Consider the following 20864-nt stretch of genomic DNA (forward strand, 5'->3'; position numbering starts at 1 on the left):
TGAATTGAACACGGTGGACCCTATTGTAAACAAGTGTAATGCTTTATGGCGTCGTCCACAGTTAACAGTTTTTGTATTGAGTTGTGCTTGAAATGTACTGTAATTCTCCAATCTGTTAACTTCAATCAATCAATCAATCAATCAATCACTTAATTTACACCACTGCATTTGATGTTTGTATTTAACTTGCTTATTGTAAAATGATGCACTCTGGATAAGAATAGCTGTTATTAACAGCTAGAATTACACATAGGCCTAATACATAAATGCATTAGTAGCCTAAATGGTAATCTACATGACGGTGAGCGGTCTATAGAGGGAGCCACTTCTGTGGGTTACTGATGCACGCGGTGCACTTGCACAGTGTGTGTGTGCATCCATGGACACGCACGCAAACACACACGCGCGCCGGCGCCGCACACACGCAGCACCAGCATGCGAGAAAGAATCCTCCCGTGATTATTCCTCCTCCGTGCCCGGTGCTGGTGGCGCGCAACAACCTGTGCTACGGTACGTGCGCGCGCCCACACACACACACACACACACACACACACACACGCACACACACACGCCGCCCCCAACATTCCAACTGCATGTTCGGCAGAAGAGCTGCGCAGCGAGCAGGCTCTCTCTCTCTCTCTCTCTCTCTCTCTCTCTCTCTCTCTCTCTCTCTCGTCGCACACACACACACACACACACACACACACACACACACACACACACACACACACACACACACACACACCGTTTATAGCGGAGTAAAAGAAGACCACCCAAAACTACCGCATGCTTTTGCAATAAAGACAAGTATAGGTAGGCGACATGTCATCTACAACGACTGGAGAGGCAGAGAACGCAGGTATAATACCACCCGTGTGTGTGTGTGTGTGTGTGTGTGTGTGTGTGTGTGTGTGTGTGTGTGTGTGTTTGTGTGCAGGTATAATACCACCCGTGTGTGTGTGTGTGTGTGTGTGTGTGTGTGTGTGTGTGTGTGTGCAGGTATAATACCACCCATGTGTGTGTGTGTGTGTGTGTGTGTGTGTGTGTGTGTGTGTGTGTGTGTGTGTGTGTTTGTGTGCAGGTATAATACCACCCATGTGTGTGTGTGTGTGTGTGTGTGTGTGTGTTTGTGTGTGTGTGTGCAGGTATAATACCACCCGTGTGTGTGTGTGTGTGTGTGTGTGTGTGTGTGTGCGTGTGTGTGTGTGTGTGTGTGCGTTTGCGCGCACGCGTGTGCGTGTGCGTGCGTGTGTGTGTGTATGTGTGTGTGTGAGTTTGCGCGCGTGCGTGTGCGTGCGTGTGTGTGTGTCGTGTGTGTCGTGTGTGCACGCTCTTACCCCTAGCATAGGTGACAACAACCCCCCTAGCATGCATGAGCAGCATCCATGCATAAAAGTCGACTGGGAGGCATTGTGAGCTTGTAGATCTGCTTTTTGGTGTAGCAGAATAGATGGAAAAGAGAGTGGTCCAACTGTAGGTACAGTGCAGAGGCAACTTATTGGTTCAGTTTACCGTTAAGACAGCATCACTGCATCAGGATTGAGTGGTTGGGGCAGCGGTGGCCGAACGGTTTGCGGAGCGGTCTTGTTATCGGAAGGTCGCCAGTTCGTATCCCCGGACCGGCACGTTAAAATTACCACCGCTGAAGTGCCCTTGAGCAAGGCATTGAACCCCTACCATGAAATGTTCTATGAGCAGGGTCTGGCTGTAAACAAGTTCGTCAAGCTTAGTCCATTCACCCTGGGTAAACAAAGAACTTTGCTTACTTTGCTTTGCTTTGATTTGGTTTGATTTGAACATTTTATTCACAGTTTGTAGAATTATGTGTACAGTTCAGACGAAAGCACATGCAGGTCAATACAACAAGGATAAAAAACAAACAGAAGAAGCACTATGACTTGTTTACATCAGGGTCCGACGGGAACATAATATAAAAGTACAAATATACACTTCTGTGGGAAAAAAGAAGGAAAATCATCATTCAGGTAAAGAATGGACTCATATATGCAGGATTATCACCTGTTGCATGTTTATTATTTTAATAATCGTTAACACTATTCTGTTTTTTTGCATGACTGGTCTGGGTGATGATGATGATGACCAACATTCGTCTCCCCCCCAACCCCCCCCCCCCCCCCCCCCCCTCCTCACTGACTGACACACACACACACACAGACACGACAGAGCGTGTTTACGCAGTGGGATCTTTACGCGCATTACGCATTAATCCTTTTGGAGAAAAACAGGGCAGAAAAACACTTCACTCACTGAAGTCGCAGATTTGCGCTGGAGCGGTGCCAACGTAAACATCAACGCCAGCCACGGGGGGAGACGTTCGGACTCGTTCAGCAATTCCATCAGTGATGTAATAACTGGTATTAAAACGTGTAGGGCTGTCAAGGAAAAATGATCTTGCGTGCTCTCTCTATCCACTCTGGCTTTTAACACTCTCTCTCTCTCTCTCTCTCTCTCTCTCTCTCTCTCTCTCTCTGTGTGTGTGTCTGCCTCTCGCTCTGCACAGTTCAGCTCCGAAGTTTTAGCGAAATGCTGGGAATCTGCGTGTGTCTGTGTGCTGTCTTCACCCATGTCCTATCCCAGGAGGCTGAGGAACCCATCTCATATACAGTAAGATCATTCATTGCATCTCCTATATACAACAAAGATAACTATTTTTCTCCTATACAGTAGTAAGGGAATCATTTAATCTCTAAGTGAACTCATTTCATCTACTATACAGTTAAGAAATCATTTAATCTCTAGTCACTCATGTTATCTCCTTTACAGTAAGCCCCCTTACTGTATGTGAGATACAAATGATCTTCCTTACTGTAAGGTACTATAATTTAATTAAAGATTACCCATTTCACCTCCTATACTGTAAGGGAGCCAATCACGTTTAGGTTTTGAAGGTTGAGACTTTTGACACAAAACACAATACGTGAGATAACACTAGAAGTGTCTATTCTTGTGTAAGTTCTCAATTTGAGGAATTATTCAGGATTGCTAATAGTATTGTTTCACAGGCGATTTGGTAGTTTCATTATTTCAACGTTTGTTTTTCAGTGTACTGATGGATACGAGTATGACCCAGTACGACAGCAGTGTAGAGGTAAGAACAATGGGACAACTGTGTTGTCCTTAATGCATAATGTATAATGACTTTGATATTAGATATCTAGGATACTTATTTTGTCTGTGTTTTTTGAGTCACAAGATCCCGTTCTTTCTTTCTTTCTTTCTTTCTTTCTTTCGTCCCTTCCCTTTCTCCTTGTCTCCTTCTGATGCCGGTTCACATTCTCTTGTCATGCCAGACATTGACGAGTGTGCCATAGTGGATGATGCGTGTAAAGGGGGCATGAAGTGCATCAACCACTTCGGTGGGTACCTGTGCCTCCCCCAGAACGCCCAGATCTTCGTGGACCAGCAGGTGTCGGCGCCAGACCCCGTGCCACCCATCGCCCCCGTGCCACCCATCGCTCCCGTGCCACCCGTCGCCCCCGCCCAGCCCAGTCGCACGCCGCGGCCTGGGCCTGGCGTCCCCAGGCCCGTACGCTGCACCCCAGGATTCACAGCAGACGAGCAAAACTTCTGCAGAGGTAGGAACAACATCCGCTTTGGCCACGTGCTCAATGGGCTCTATATGCACACAGAATAACTCTTCCTATACTTCCGGGCCCCTTCCCTACTTCCTTCACAGGTGTGCAATGGTTCTCAAACTTTTTAATTTCAAGAACGATAACTCATAAGAGTGTACAATTGGAACCATAAGGAATACGGTCCAATTGTGCTCGTGTAGAAGATGTCCGACAAGGTGAGGTGATGGCTTTGTAGTGGAAGAGATCCTACCTTCCCCCTCACTTCATCCTGCCTCCACAAAACCATCAAACACTAGCATTAAAGAGCTTTTTTCATGATGTGCCAACGCGTGCACTTAATCTCACACCCAAAACTGTGGCATAGCACTTTGTTTTTTTGTAAACAGGGACTTGTTATGTAGTATTCACTTAATAATCATACACCATGAAACGGCCATGAGCTCTGCCTAAGCAGCCGTCAACACAAGTTAAACCATGCAGAGCTGCCAGGTGTGTTGAACGCCACTCAGCTGCTTTTCTGTCCACATTTTGTACCACATTGACGAGTCTGGCATCTCTAGTTTAGCACTTGACTGGTCTGCACGTGGTGACTGTCCACTTGCGTCCTCCTCAGAGTCAAACACAAACAGAACAAAGGAGAGAGGGACAGAGGGTTGTGTAATATCTTGTGACAATAACCTGAAACTCTCTAGAACCATGTGAAGTTCTGTGTTTACGTTCGTATTATAACCAGAACTACAAAGGGGGGAGGTACGACCGTACGCCATGAGAACAAAACTCATGGAGGAAGCGAAAATGATAGAGCTCAGGGTCAGTAGGCTACCAAATTAGGTTCTGAGAACCTTATCTGAAACCGAGCTGTATAGCATAATGGAAAACAAACACAGAAACCGTTGAAATATGCTTTCATGGCATGGCACAGCACGGCTCACTAGGTTCTTGTGGTTTGAAAGAGCCATAACATATAGCCATCTTACGTGCTGTTCCCTGCAGGGCCTGACACTCTCATGTTTGTGGTAGCAGTGAGGCTGTGTGGGTGTGTTCTTGTGGTCGAGAGAGCGCCTTTGATCTTTTCAACAGGGGGAGTGGTTCAAAGATTCTCTCTCTCTCTTGCTATCATACGTGCACACACACACACACACACACACACACACACACACACACACACGCAAACGCAAACGCATGCGCGCGCACACAAATCTTTTGTTGCTTTGTGCCAGATGTGTCTTGGAGAAGCTCTGCCTGTATGTATCCCGTGTAGGTTTTTGTTGCGGTTTTACGTCCAAAACTCTTTTGAACAGATTGCGATGCTTTGTGAGCTGCTCTTGTCTGGTGCTCTTTTGTGATGAAGTGAAGGGCATTGATTTGATGATTTACGGGGTGGGGGGGGGACATAAAAAGATGAAATATGGAGATGTGAGACTTCTGCCCCAACAGCAACAACGTTTTGCAGAGATGAAATGATTCCCTTACTACTGTATAGGAGAAAAAGAGTCTGAAGATGTCGGAAGAAAAAAAAGCATACGGTCTCTGTCGGGTGGAAACCTCACCATTATGTGCAAAACTGTTACTTTTCAGGATTCGAAATTCAAAAGCAATCAAAAGTAGCAGATTTACAAGCTCGAAATGCGCTGCTTCGAGCTTCGAGGTTGCGGATCTGCTACTTTTGATTGCTTTTGTGTGACGCTCTGTAGTTAGTATACAAGTAGGGCGTTAATTAACAAAAAAGAACACACACACACACACCAAAAAAACAACACACACACACACACACACACACACACCAAAAAAACAACACACACACACACACACCAAAAAAACAACACGCGCACACACACACACCAAAAAAACAACACGCACACAAAAACCCCCACAAAAAGTGACATGGATATGGAGATAGGAGGTTTCTGCCAACGACATGGGTATATTTACAGAGTCGGGTCAATAAATGTACAGCGATGTAATGCAAGACATAATTACCTTTACTCCAGCATACGTGCCCGACAGTCATGCCAATTAGCATGAAACTCTGACTGCAGCTTGCGCGCGGTTTGTTGCACGCTGAGATTTGTGGCCACAGGGCTGCAGTGAAACTAACAGGTTTGATGGGACGCCCGGGGCTAAACCATGGGTAAGGTGCTTTATGTGTTTGGTTTTCTGTTCTGAATGGAGACCCATGGTGCTTCTCTTTCCTCCAATTAGCTTTTATTAGAGTGTAAAACATGGCAGCGTATCAGCGTAAGCAGTGGTGGAAACTGGAAAGTAACTAATTACGTTTACTCAAGGGCTGTACTTAAGTACAATTTTGAGGTATTTTTCACTTCACTGGAGTATTTCCAGTTTTCGGTTCTTTTACTTCTACTTCACTACATCTCAGCGGCAAATATTGTACTTCTACTCCACTACATTTATTTGAAACCTTTAGTTACTAGTTACTTTGTAGATTTTGGCTATATTTTTACAAAGCATAATATATTAACCACTTCAGCCCTATGTACATATATGTTGGGATTTAAAATATATCCAATCTACAAGCTCACAATGTGTCGTAATGCCATGCATTGTAAGCTTGTAGATCTGCTATTTCCAAAAGATCTTTATACATTTGAAAACTTGAAATGGGACATTCTGCATAATGAGTACTTTTAATGTTGGTACTTGAATTCCAGACTTTTACTTCTAACAACTCTGTTATAAGTAAAAGTTTATATCCAATGTGAGTTGGTTTTGAAAAGATTTAGATTATTGTTTTTATAGTGAAATGGACCATTCATAATGAGTATATCTTCTATTTTGTTAAGTACTTTTACTTTTACTAAAGTACATTTTGAATACAGGAAGAAATCTGAGTACTTCTTCCATTACTGCATGTGAACAGGCCTAATCCATATTTCTCAGCTGGCATCGTGTGATTTCAACATGCGGGTAAAAAAACAAAACAAAGGTAGACTGTTGTCAGTTGTTTAAGAATGTTTAGCGTGTCTTTGCGTTGGCATTTAAAAGGTGGGTGTCTATTATAACAGTTCATTGAAACACTTCAGCTCAGAATGACCATTAACCATTTATTGCAAAGCTATTGCATTTAGTATGGCGGTGTGGCTCTGCTCATGTGATATCATATCATATGATATCATATCACATTTGATATCTCAGATTATCTGTGCACCGAGACACAGCTCTGATATCAACAACAAACCCCAGAGCAGAGCATAACATAGGGGCGACTGTGGCTCAAGAGGTAGAGCAGGTCGTCCAATGACCCATGGGTCGGCGGTTCGAATCCCGGCTCCTCCTGTCTACATGTCGAAGTGTCCTTGGGCAAGACACTGAACCCCAAATTGTTCCCGATGTGCTGGTTGGTACCTTGCATGGCTTCCGCTGCAATCGGTGTATGAATGTGTGTGAATGGGTGAATGTAATGCACAATCTATGTAAAGCGCCTTGGATAAAGGCGCTATATAAATGCACCATTTACCATTTACCATTTACCATAAAGACATTACACCAACAACATAACTTTCAATGCATTCCATATACCACAGATACTGAACATACATATCAGATGATCATTAAAACAATCCATAAAAGACATTCTAATCACAGAATCACCCATTACAGAACTATTGCTACAGGGAGGAGGCCGGGGAGGTGGAGGAAATTTTAACGCTGACATCTGAACAACAGAGACACAGAGTCAGCTAGCATGAAGACTGAGGACAGGGTAGTGACTGCTTAAAAAGAACACCTGATTTAATGTGGGCGTGAGTGAATTAGCTGGCAGCCAATGAGAGTGAGGGGAGTTGACATGGAGAGAGACAGCTGATTTAAAAGAACAGAATTAATTACTGATAGAGAACGAAGGGGAATAAACCTTTTGCCTTCCGTGTCTAACTATCGCTGCACTGGATTTGTTTAAAAATGTTTAGTACAGTATGTCTTTGCGTTGGCATTTAAAAGGTGGGCGTCTATTATAACAGTTGTTTAAGAATGTTTAGCGTGTCTTTGCGTTGGCATTTAAAAGGTGGGTGTCTATTTCTGCCGGCACAGTGATATTATCTTTGTTTACAGCACTCCCTACTTTCTCCCTCATTACCCCTCGCTTGATACAATGAGCCAATTGTTCTTGAAACGGGAATTGTCCCTCTCTCTCTCTCTCTCTCTCTCTCTCTCTCTCTCTCTCTCCTATCTCTCTCTCTCTCTCTCTCTCTCTCTCTCTCTCTCTCTCTCTCTCTCTCTCTCTCTCTCTCTCTCTCTCTCTCTCCTATCTCTCTTTCTTTCTCTGGTCTGTGGCTGGCCTGGCAGTGGTGGAAAAAGTACTCAAATGTTTTACATCAGTAAAAGTATCAATATAGAATTCAAAAAGTACTTTGTACAATTACAAAAGTATTGGCATCAAAGTGTACTTAAAGTACCGAAAGTAAAAGTACTCATTGTGCAGAATGTCCCGTTTCAAGTGTATACAAATGTAAGTTTTGTAATAATAATCAAAATCTACAAAGTAATACTAGTAACTAAACTTTTCAAATAAATGTTGTGGAGAAAGAGTACAATATCTGCATCTGAGATGTAGTGGAGCAGAAGCAAACGTTTGGAAATTGGAAATACTCAATAAAAGTACAAATACTTCAAAATTGTACTTAAGTACAGTACTTAGTATTAAGTGTACATGGTTACTTTCCACCATGGTGGCTGGTTTTGCACAGCGAGTCTGGCTCACTCAGGGATCTCCCATTGACGAGAGCAGGGGGGAAACCTCAGTGTATCAAATATTGCTTACCTCAGGTTCACTATAGCTGCTAACTCACCACTCTGAGGGGGGAAACCTCAGTGTATCAAATAGTGCTTACCTCAGGTTCACTATAGCTGCTAACTCACCACTCTGAGGAGGATGTTGGGAGGGGAGGGGGGGGGGGGTGCAGAGTCAGGTATAGACTAGACTAGAGAGAGGGGAGGATGAAAGCACTGATGTGGGATGAATTCAACCATAATAGAGCAAGAGGACGTCACGGTTTGTGACTGACCGGTAGCTGGGAGTCAGTCTGCTGACTGTTCTGACCTTCCCCTCAGCCAAATGAGTGAGATTTGTAGGACCTCTGAGGGTGTACGAATGGAATCAAATGGTATATTAAAAAACGAAGCAAAAAAACAAGGTTTAAAATATATATTTTGTTTTCTTCTTCAGTTAACACCACGAACGCCCGGGGGTACAGTATTTAGGACCATTAAATCAGAGCGCCCAGTGATTTGCAGCAATGGAGCACATTTAGCGACGCACCAGGCGCTATCCCGGATGTAGCTGAAGTAGCTAGATGTAGCCAAAACACCCCCGAGGCGATCGACAACAACGGGAGGTATGATTAATTCTAACGCGACTAGCGACGGGACCGCGATGGGCCGTCTAAAACATAATCTTTGATTTGACTTGGACGGAATGATTTACCGTAGATCAAGAGTTATTCACGTTTTAAGATTTTCGGTCTCATCCGCTAAAATGGGGGAGGACATTTTGGATGACTTCCCAACGGGAAATTACATTGAATGTTGCCCAACAGACACGCTCCCAGCCTGTGGAGCGATGCGATTGGTCAATAAATCACCGTCCTTTTATTAATCTCCGTCCTGAGCGCTGGGCGTTGGAGAGAATCCTAACTGAGGAGCTCCGAAAGGAAACAGAGCGATCACTAGATCCAAATCAATTTGCATATGCACCGAATCGGGGAACTAGTGATGCGACATTAACACACCGTGTATTGAAGCACTTAGAGGGAGCTGAAACATATGCAAGACTTCTCTTTGTTGATTTTAGCTCAGCTTTTAATACAATCCATCCAGACATTCTTCTTTGTAAGTTATCTGAGATGAAGGTGAATCCAGTTTTGATTAGATGGTATTTCTCCTTTCTATCTAACAGGCCACAACAGGTGAGATTTAATTTGGCGCTCTCTGATAGGGCAGTAAGCAGTACAGGGGCCCCCCAGGGGACAGTTAGTTCCTCCTTTTTGTTTACCCTATACACAAATGACAGCCCAATCAGTGTGTAGTCAAGTTCTCTTATCCTTAGTCTACTCACAAGTGAAGGTAACACCAGTAGCCATATAACTGGAGTGGACAGGTTTGTAACCTGGTGTGATGAACATCACTTACAAGTTAATGTAAGGAAAACTGAGGAGATTGTAGTGGATCCCAGGTCTATAGGTGACCACACCACGATCACCATACATGGTCATGACATCAAACAAGTCACCTCCTATAAATATCTAGGAGTGCACATGGATTGTGATATGAGCTGGCACTCCCATGTGACAAGTATGTGTGCAAAAGTACACCAGTGCCTTCATTTTCTCCATAAGCTCAGACCTTTTGGTGTAAGTAGAAACATAATGCTGATCTTCTATAGAGCTAGTATAGAGCCAATTCTAAGGTATGGTATCACCAGTTGGTTTGGAAACCTAACTGTAAAATACAAATCTGAGATCCTTAGATTAGTCAAAATGGCAGGGAAGATCATGGGTATGTCTACACCTCCGATCACCCCCCAGGTCATCTTTGAGCAGGCCACCATTGGACAGGTTAAGAAAATTGTGTCTGACCCCTCCCATGTACTATACCCTGAGTATCAGCTAATGCCATCAGGTAGGAGGTACGAGGTCCATGCGTGCAAGTATAATAGGTACAAGCATTCCTTTGTCCCTCTGTCAATCACACTCCTAAACAGAGTCCTTGCAGAGGGCAGACAGGGTAGGGGTCGAAGGTTTTGAGGTGATGTTCTTCCCCTCTTTTGCACTAGGTATGGTGGTGTGTGGTATTTAAATTTTGTACAGGTCACCATGTGCCTTTGTTGTCTTGTATTGTGTATTGTATTGTATCTGTATGCTGTAGGGCGGGTCCTTGGGGTCCAAGACAAATTTCTCCTTCGGGAGACAAAATAAAGAAACCTTGATAGGACGGAGAACTCCGTTTATGCCGCTCAGGGTGTTAAACTTTGCTTTAAGATGTCTTTCCATGCACGTTCTGGCAGAAAGGAAACCGGGACACTCGGGACACTCGGTACAGCAACCGAGTTGGGCCCTTTTCTCACGGAACACTCTGTACAAGCGGCCCGCTTGGTGAGAACAGACTACGGCCCCTTATATTACGTTAGGAACTAGTTAGGCAAGAACAACATTTAAATGAGTGGTTTCAAGCTGACTGGAGCCACGAAAGGCACCACCGAGTGAGTCCAGGCGAGCGAGTAACTGGTGGTGAACGTTGCGAAGTTTGCTTCGAATCAGCGCCGTTCGAGTTACGTCCCGATAGCGACAGAAGCGTAACCCCCCTTGTCTCGGTACAATTTAGGCATTTAGCGGACGCTCTTAATCCAGATCGACCTAAAATATCCCCAGATTCAGGTCCGACTGGGTTGTTCTATTGGGTAGAAAGGTCAAAAAAAGAAAGAAACGCCGGTCTCATGGAAAATGAATTACTAGGTGCGTTAATCGCTGCCCGTCTGAAAAGAGCTTAAGTGTGTAGTGACACATTGGACAGTTTGTCACCCATTACTGACTGAGTGGAAAGCAATTTACGCACGCTACTCAAATGAGTAGCCTATGTCAATTTGTTTTTTTACTTCACTAGAATTATGTATCATTAATTATTTGAATACTAAATACTTTATAACTCTTGTTATATTGTGGTATTGTTACTTTTAGTTAACAGTTCTACTGTGAAACACGCGTTCCCCGCTATTTAATCCAATATTCTGTTGTTTTATTACCTTTAGGGCATACGCTGAAGTATTTGCAGCTTTCAACCACGAAAATCCGGGGAAAAATGGTCTGTTGGTTTGTTATGATCAGAAGCACCAGCGGCCATGACAATTCAGTATTTAAGTCCGACGTCATTTTGTAGTGCTACGTTACGTCCGGGTCCAAGTGGCACCAGCTCCCGTCCGCATCTCATTGTAAACGCGTGAATCTTTTTACAATGACGTTATTTTTCAGAAAGGAAGCCATTGAGGGTTAAAATGGGTCTTAATGCTTCCAACTCAAGTAGAATTATTAATGTTTTGTACAAGTTTCCATGACAAAAAAAAATATGATGTGGAGACAATAAAGACTATTATTATCATTAATATTGAAGGTGGTAACAGTCCATTTGCTCAGTAAAATATTTCGGGGGCATATTTAGAATGTTTGCAGGCTTGAGTATGTTGAATCTAGTTTGCATTAATGAGGATTTAGTTGACACAATGAAATAAAATGGCGATAGTATTCTGTGTGGGGCAGACGGCCTGTCACAGCCAGATTTGGGAGAGCAGCGCAGCTTGCGAGGAAAGCGGTAAAATGAGACTTTCGTGGTTGTTTTCGTCTCAGATTTAGTCCGACGGAGCGTCACAGTATAACTCTATGGGGACACAAAAGCGACACAAAAGTAGGACCCGGAAGTATCTCAGGAGGGGGCGCTCACGTCACAGCTAAAATACTGAATGCGAAACGAAACCACAGTGCACAGCATGTTGTAGTCTAAACAAACGGCCCGTCCACTTGCATTGGGATTTCCGGTTTCGTCATCATAACACAACGGCCTCGTCACCAGGTCCGGGACAAATCTGTTCTTTTTAATTATTTTAAAACGGCGAATTAAACAAATAACGGGTTTAGTGTGTTACGTGCGGTGGAACCCTGAATTAAACAATTTAAAGCCCTGAAAGTGTTAAGTATAAAATAACTAAACACTGCAAGGTCCCTTCCGTTTTAACTTTAGCCTGAGACTGTGTTATTGCAGTGACACATCTGTGACAGGGAGTTTGTCACCCGTTCCTGAGGACGCACGCACGCACGCACGCACGCACGCACGCACGCACGCACGCACGCACGCACGCACACGTACATTTGAAAAGTTGAAATGGGACATTCTGCACAATGAGTACATTTACTCCTGGACTTCTATATTGCAGTATTGATACTTTTAATTAAGTAAAACATTTGAGTACTTCTTTCCACCACTGACGCACGCAAGCACGCACGCACGCACGCACGCACGCACGCACGCACGCACGCACGCACACATACACACACACATACACACACATACATACACATACACGCACGTACGCACACACACTTGGAACGTTTGCAGTGTGTGTGACAGCTTAATGATGATTTGCCTTTCCATGACCTCTTCTACCCTCACAAAGCACACACACACACACACACACACACACACACACACACACACACACACACACACACACACACACACACACACACGCCTGGTTTACTGTATGCTTTCATAAAATGAGGCATGCTTTACTGTACAAGGTGCTTGTTGTACAGTACACGCAGCCCTGCCTGGGCTCTGTGTGTTTTCAGGCTGATGTCATTAGTTTCTCCCACACACACACACGCACGCACGCACGCACGCACGCACGCACGCACGCGCGCATGAAGTTAATTCGTTCATCAAATAAACTAATCAATCATTTAGAGGCCGATGGGAGAGGGAAAAAAATGAAAGCGGATACTTTACGACGCTCGTTTGGAGTAGTACACGCTCACCTTTGTAAAAAAAGCTCCGTGTGCTGCGCTCATGCTCGGGGACTTAAGGACGTCCGCCGTTGGCCAAGTACAATGAATCATCCCTGTGTTTTATGGGGTGGGGGGGGTGCTTGTTATGGTCATAACATAACAAGAGTTAAGTCCTGGGTTTAACATGCTTTAAAACCCTCATACGGTTGACCCCTAGCGCCACCCCCCCCCCCACCCCCCCCTCCGCACCTCCTGTTTTCACTCCACACAGTGGTCCTCAAACCTTTTCAAGTCAATAAATTGATATGCGTTTGGCAGCGGACCCTCTGCCCATACAGTACGATATACATACTGCAGCACCCTGGTCTGTCTGGGTAGAGAGATGCTACCCCTGGTTCACCTCCTCACGCCCGGCCCCCTATCTATGTGTTGGAAGTGTCCCTATGAGCAAGACACGGAGAAGACAATCTACAGTTGATTTTGTCGACCAAAATGTATTTTGGCGGGCCTTGATGCCATCGTAATGACTGATTTTACACTTGCTTTACAAGCTCACAACGCGTCGCAGCGGGACGCCTTGTGAGCTTGTAGATCGTGTATTTTCAGCATGCAACCAATATTGTAAAATGACTTATACTGGATCTCTTGTCCACTAGTCCCTTCCTAACATTTTAGTCTAGTTTTTATTTGTTGACGAAATTGTCAGTATATTTAGTCTTAGTTTTAGTCATCATAGCTTAGTTTTTATTTAGTTTCCATTTAGTTTTTGTCAGTGTCGACGAACATTTTTTTGTCTTAGTTTTAGTCGACGAAATCAACACTGTAATGATGTCCAAATCTGTCATCTCTTGACAAACCAACACATATTCACATTCTCACTTGCCTATTATTAAAACATTAGTGCACACAAAGTATTGATATAGTAAATGAATTAAAAAACAACAACATAATAATACAAAAAAAAGTATAGTTGTACTGTACATGTTGCAACAACAACAATAACGTGTGGTCGCAAAATCTCTAGGCACACCTGGGCTTGCCTCACCGAGTGGAACAGAGCGCTGCCCTGCCTGTGTGTGTGTGCTTGCGTGCGTGTGCTTGCGTGCGCGTGCGTGCGTGTGTCCGTGTGTGTGTGTTTGTGTGTGACAGAGAGAGCCCGCTGTGTACTTTTCCACGCCGACTCCTTGAGTACAAAGCCATTACATTTTTCCGTGCAGATGCAATGCGCTCGGGAGGCATAACTCTGGAATGCCAGAGTTGGTTGTTTTCTTTCCGTTTAGCTCCCATCTTTTGTGACGGGAGGAATTACTCACCTCTCTGACAGATAGATAGGCGTCGGATCGATGCGCTTTGCAGCAGGAATGTATGTCGGCATACATGGCGAGGACTGGTCCGCCATTGCTTTGTTTTTCTTTACTCTATAAAGTCACTTGTAAATATTGGTTAGTTGCGGGTTGCGTTTTTTTTTTTGGGTGCGGGGGCTTGTTTCTTAAGTGTAGTTGCTTATTTTGGCTTGCTGCCTATAGGCCTAATGTTTTTTTTTTTTTCTCAAACAGTTTCAGGTCAAGGACCCCCAAATTACTATATACTGTATTTGTCAGGGACAATAATCAAAATCTACAAAGTAACTAGTAACCAAAGTTTGCAAATAATTGTAGCCGAGTAAAAGTATAAAGTTTGCCTCTGAGATGTAGAGTAGAGTAGAAGTAAAAGTATTGAAATGTTTAAATACTCGAGTAAAGTAAAAACTCAAACTGTAGTAGTAAAGTAAATATACTTGCAGTTACTTTCCAGCAGTGGTTAGGAGGACATGTTGCTCTGCTACCAGCATGCTGGCTGTTGTGCACACATGCGGGGAAGAAACCTCTTATCTCCATAGTCAAACTTTTATTTTATTTTATTCTTTCGTAAATTAACACCCTACTTCTACAGCAGCGGTTTTCAACGCTTTTCATGTCAAGGTCCAATTTTTTTTTCATTATTTGAGCCACAGACCACCGTTTGAAGACATTTAGCCTCTCAGACCCAAAACTAAAGAATATTTTGTTGTCGTTGGATAAGATCTTGTCCACAATAACATGCTGTGTTGATGTTGGTACCTTTAGGAGAGATAACAGGCAAACATTGATCAAAATAACAATTCTTCTACATTCTCTAATTGTGTAGAATTCTTGTAAATTAAGTAATGCAGATGTTTCACAGTGATCTAACTCGCTCTAATCTAACCAAAAGAAAAGATGCGCAATGCTGTTTTTTGGGCATATGAGGTTTCCAGCCGACACGAACACGATTTGTAAAGATGACACGGCAAACGTTCAGCAAACGTTTACAGCTTTGCAGGAAATTCCTGCAGATTGCCATCGGTGTTTGCTTCTTCAAAACATCCACAAGATAAGGCCAAGGCGGGAGAAAAAAATTTGTTTGTTCAGAGACGGGAACGGTTTCAATGGCAAGAGCCACACTGAGGATGCAAAATACCAAACAATAAGAGACATAAAGAAAAACAAGAATTGATGACATAGTTATAATTATACCAGCTGCGTTATTTTATCTGCAGAATTGTGGGTGAAATAACGAGTGGATTTTTGTTGCAACTTGCTGGCTGCAATGCAATGCTATCCCATTGGTTGAGAGGTCGGCTAGAGGAAAAAAGTGTCTGGTTGCCTAGAGACGAGGCAGCCAATGAAATGATAAGTTGCCACTAGGTGACTATGGTCACCTAGTACACCACATACAAATAAACAACAGCAACAACAACTCTGAGAGGCATTGTGATAAGACAAGAGACACTGGACATCACAGGAAACTGGATCAAATGCAGATCTCTAGTTTGATGTTTCCCGGAGGGAACGGAGGAGGAGGGGTCATGATAATTACACACCTGCTGTTCTGCTGGTCTGTCTGTCGTAATGGGCTCTATGCACACACGCCATTTTGGAAAGAACTTCCCTTCCCTATACTTCCTTCACAGGTGTTCCTGATGATACTAATGGGGTGCTGCTATGGCTCACTGGAAACACTCTGCAACATGGGTCTCAAAGTGTCCTTTAGTGCATGGGTTCCAAATGGCCCTCGTACGGCCGTGTAACTCTGAGAGGTTACAAATGGAACCAAACTGGACCCGTTAAGGGTCCATTTGGTTGCATTTGTGGATTCTCAGAGGTTTGGGGGTCCTTGAAATTAAATATTTTGAGTACCATCACCACCTCTTCAGACTCCATCTTAGCCCACAGCACTTGCCGTAGCACTTGCCCTAGCCTCAACGACCTTACAGGCGTATGCAATAGGCGTACTTATTTTGACTTTTGGTACATTAAATACAGTTTGATGCCAATACTTTTGTACTTTTACTCAGGTACATTTTGAATTCCGGACATCTAGGCCTACTTGTAAGTTGTAACAGAGTATTTCTACATTGCAGTACCAGTTGATACTTTTGGTCAAGTATAAAGAATGTGAGTACATTATTTTCCACCACTGTGTATTTCTTTCACGGCTGGTGCAGTCCAGCCCGGTCTGACCTCTGACCTCTCGGTGGCGCGGAGTGCAGCGGAGCGGAAGCAGCTTTCTGCCCGTTGTGCCTCCTGCCTTGCCCTGTGCGTAAGCACTTAATGTTGTTGTTATACTCTCTCTCTCTCTCTCTCTCCCTCCCTCTCTCTCTCTCTCTCCCTCTCTCTCTCTCTCTCTCTCCCTCCCTCTCTCTCTCTCTCCCTCCCTCTCTCTCTCTCTCTCTCTCTCTCTCTCTCTCTCTCTCTCTCTCTCTCTCTCTCTCTCCTCTCTCTCTCTCTCTCTCTCCCTCTCCATGTGTGTCCACGGGCCAGCTGCTTCCTTCCTCCTCTGATGTGCTTACATGTGTTGGATCCTTTCCTCTTACCTCATGTCAGGAAGGGCCACCACGGGGTTATCTATGGCCACTGGTTGGGAGCAGAATGTGAAACCTCCTACACTGTAAAAACAGCCGATCCGCAAGCTCACAACGTGTCGCGTCTGCAACTCGCCGTGAGCTTGCGGCTCAGTCTTTTTTTGCCGACAGTGTAAATGGGAGTCAGCAGCAGTATAAATCACTTAGCTCCGCTCAGCTGTGGCATGTGACATTTCTACACATGTGGAGCTGTGTAGAAACTCTGCATTCCATTCCCATGTTTATTTGTTTGTTTTTGAGTGGTGCTAGCCACTCCTACAGACAGTGTGTCCGTACGTCTGTCCCTGTGTCCGTCCGAGTACGGAAATAGCGTTTGTTGACCACCAAGTGTCACTGTTGCGCAGCCTAACACACACACACACACGCACACACACGCACGCACGCGCACACACACACACACACACAGGCCAGGGAGAAGGGCTTGTACAGTACAGTACAGTACAGTACAGTACAGTACAGTACAGTACAGTACAGTACAGTACAGTACAGTACAGTACAGTACAGTACCACTCAGTTCAGACGGGTCTGATTTTTATTTTTTATTTTTATTATCTGCCCCTCTGTCTGTGTAAACAAACAAACTCCATGCGCGCGTGTGTGTGTGTGTGTGTGTGTGTGTGTGTGTGTGTGTGTGTGTGTGTGTGTGTGTGTGTGTGTGTGTGTGTGTGTGTGTGTGTGTGTGTGTGTGTGTGTGTGCTGAAATATTCAAGTAAAGTCAAAATTCCTCCAAATTGTACTTAAGTACAGCGCTTGAGAAAATGTACTTGGTTCCTTTCCACCACTGGCGTGTGCGCGTGTGCAACTGTTTGCGTGCGTAGACCTTGATTTCTGGTTAATGTCAAGACTCTGGTTAACCTTTCTTTGTAAACGTGGCTGGAACAAATGCACAAATCAAACCGTTTAACGTCAGCTTGAACGAATAATCACTTTCTCTGTGTTTCTGACCAACCAACTCACCAAGAGCGGGTGAGTAATGAGATGAGAATAATTCAAAATGCTCAGGAGAACATCTTTGCAATAATTTTGTGAATCACCTCAGATATTCCATCGTTTGTTTTGATGTATGATCATCCGCTCACAGTGGATCGTCCAAACCTGTTATTTTTCAGGATTCTAATACAAAAGTAGCAGATCTGAAAGCTCAAAAAGAAAAAGTACCTCAAAACTGTACTTAGTCGGTATCGCAGTCCCATCACAGCTAAAGGTCCAGGGTTTGATTCCCGCTGGGGACGCTGGGTGCCCATACCTGAGGCAGGGTTGGCGAAAGGGCCTTTCTGTGTGGAGCTTGCATCTTCTCCCCGTCTCCCCTAGGGTAGATATACCTCACAAAAACATGCAGTATAATCCCTGGTCAGCCGGGGCGCTTGATGGAGGGGAATAAAGGAACTGGTTGGAATAACGTGTTCCTTCCACACGCTAATTCCAACCGGGGGGGGGGGGGGGGGGGGTTACAAAATCGTGGAATAACAATTGAAAGATGAAAATTGTACTTAGGCGCAGTACTTAAGTACTTAAGTACTTAGTTACTTTCCACCACTGGGGTTAGCCCAGGAATGGCAGCGGGTTGATATCAAAGGTCTTTGAGGTCTAAATAAAGTTAAACCCTCTCATGATGCATGCAGGATCTGGGCCTGGTGGATGACAGGCTGATAAGTTTGATATTGTGAAATATTTTTATGGGTTTATTAACATCAAACATGCTGCACCCCCCCCCCCCCCCCTTCTAATAATCAGAGGGGAAACAAGAGATTGTGTCCAAGAACAAGATGACTCCAACTGTTTGTCTGGAACTATTCCTGCTTTCCACTGCACTGGTTCAGTGAAAACATTACAACAAGCCCTATCATGTTGTATACACACTAGTGGCAAGCTAGGGGAACTAAGTACTTTAAAAATATAAATACTGGAGTATTTCTATTTTATTACATTTAGATTATTATTTTTTTGTACTTTTGTACTATTGCTGTATTAACATCTCATAGGCAAATGTTCACTCCACTCCACTTAACCCAAATAGGCGATCCTCAAGATCACTGCAGCGCGTCGCGTTGCAATGCATTTGTGGACTTCTTTCTGCATCATTGAGTACGTCTTTTTTTTTTTTTTTATACTTGTAAGATAGTATTTCTATACTTGTGTATACTTTTACTTACAGTAAGTAACAAATGTGAGTAATTCTTCTTCCAACACTGATGATCACAACAACAAGCCCTGTCATGTCAGTCTAAATCTGGAGCAAATAACGCATTGTTCTAAAATATTTCCAAAGTACTTTTAGGCCCTGATTTGGACATACTGCTCCATCGGCACACGCCAACAACCTGTGAGTGTGTGCACAGCTATGCCTGCGCACATGCGTATACATTTAACCGTGAACACGCTCGTGTGCTGAACTCACATATTGTACAAACCCATATGTATATTTCATCAAAAACGAGAGAAATGTTTATTTTTGTGAAATCCTATGAAAGGATTTGATAGCTGATGAATTTGTTTTGATCATAAGTTGGGTTTTTTTCTCGGTTGTTGTCTGACCCGGAAGCCGTAGATTAACGAACTGGCGGATGGACAGTGGCGATGAAGCGTTGGATTTGAAATGCTATAGAGTAAACATGACAAAGACATGGAAGACCATACCATACCATACCATACCATACCATACCATACCATACCATACCATACCATACCATACCATACCATACCATACCATACATAACATAACATACCATACCATACCATACCATACCATACCATACCATACCATACCATACCATACCATACCATACCATACCATACAACTTTATTGTCAGCTTGCACTGAAATTTGTTTTGCGTCCATGACGTCACCGTTCAAGATTCAAGATACAGATTACAAGACTATGCCGGTTAAGACTGATATGAGGTTAGGGGACTTATGTGGCCGGTTAAGACTGATATGAGGTTAGGGGACTTATGTGGCCGGATAAGACTGATATGAGGTTAGGGGACTTATGTGGCCGGTTAAGACTGATATGAGGTTAGGGGACTTATGTGGCCGGATAAGACTGATATGAGGTTAGGGGACTTATGTGGCCGGATAAGACTGATATGAGGTTAGGGGACTTATGTGGCCGGTTAAGACTGATATGAGGTTAGGGGAACAACGCGACCAACGCCGCGTCGGACAATAGCTGACAACAACGTCAGAAATGTCCATACTGGCTGCATTGCATGCTGTTGATAGAGCAGCTGTTTTTGCTTCTTTTTAATTTGAATCCTTAACAGTAACAAACCCTCGTAAGGCTTCTGTTTATTTATGTTTGGGGTAATGTAATATTAGCAGTCACACTGTCCAATACACATCCATGTCCTCGCACGCACGCACGCACGCACGCACGCACGCACGCACGCACGCACACACACACACACACACACACACACACACACACATGCTTTGAGCTCCCGCCAACCCTATTGCTCCCCTAACTCCCACAAGTCATTTAGAATTAATCTCCCTGAAAAGCCGGGAGTTTAACTCTGACATCACACACACACACACACACGCACGCACACACACACACACACACACACACACACACACACACACACACACACACACACACACACACACACACACACACACGCACACGCACTATGCACACACACAACCACTAAATCTCGGTTGAAATGATGAAAAGAGCTTTTTGTTTCAAAAAAGCCTCCACCCTTTCTGAACATTCTCTCCTCCCATATCTTCCAGTGAAGCGATGTGTCATTCCCCCAGCCATTCAACATGGACGGGAAAGCTGCTTGCACACTGGGTCTCAATGTCGGGTTTGGGGACCCCTAGGGGGTCCTTGAA

General features: G+C 44.1%; 1 protein-coding gene across 1 annotated transcript in view; it reads left to right on the forward strand.

Annotated features, from left to right (window-relative positions):
* Window positions 1–738: 738 nt before the first annotated feature.
* The window catches only part of efemp1 (EGF containing fibulin extracellular matrix protein 1), a 34076-nt gene continuing 13950 nt past the window's right edge, over window positions 739–20864 (forward strand). The window contains exons 1-4 of the mRNA XM_079512990.1: window positions 739–859; window positions 2522–2625; window positions 3064–3109; window positions 3312–3596. Coding sequence (XP_079369116.1) covers window positions 823–859; window positions 2522–2625; window positions 3064–3109; window positions 3312–3596 — 472 coding nt within the window. The 5' untranslated portion in view covers window positions 739–822. The remainder of the gene's footprint in view (window positions 860–2521; window positions 2626–3063; window positions 3110–3311; window positions 3597–20864) is intronic.

Source organism: Electrona antarctica, assembly GCF_951216825.1.
Source record: "Electrona antarctica genome assembly, chromosome: 10".
NCBI lineage: Eukaryota > Metazoa > Chordata > Actinopteri > Myctophiformes > Myctophidae > Electrona > Electrona antarctica.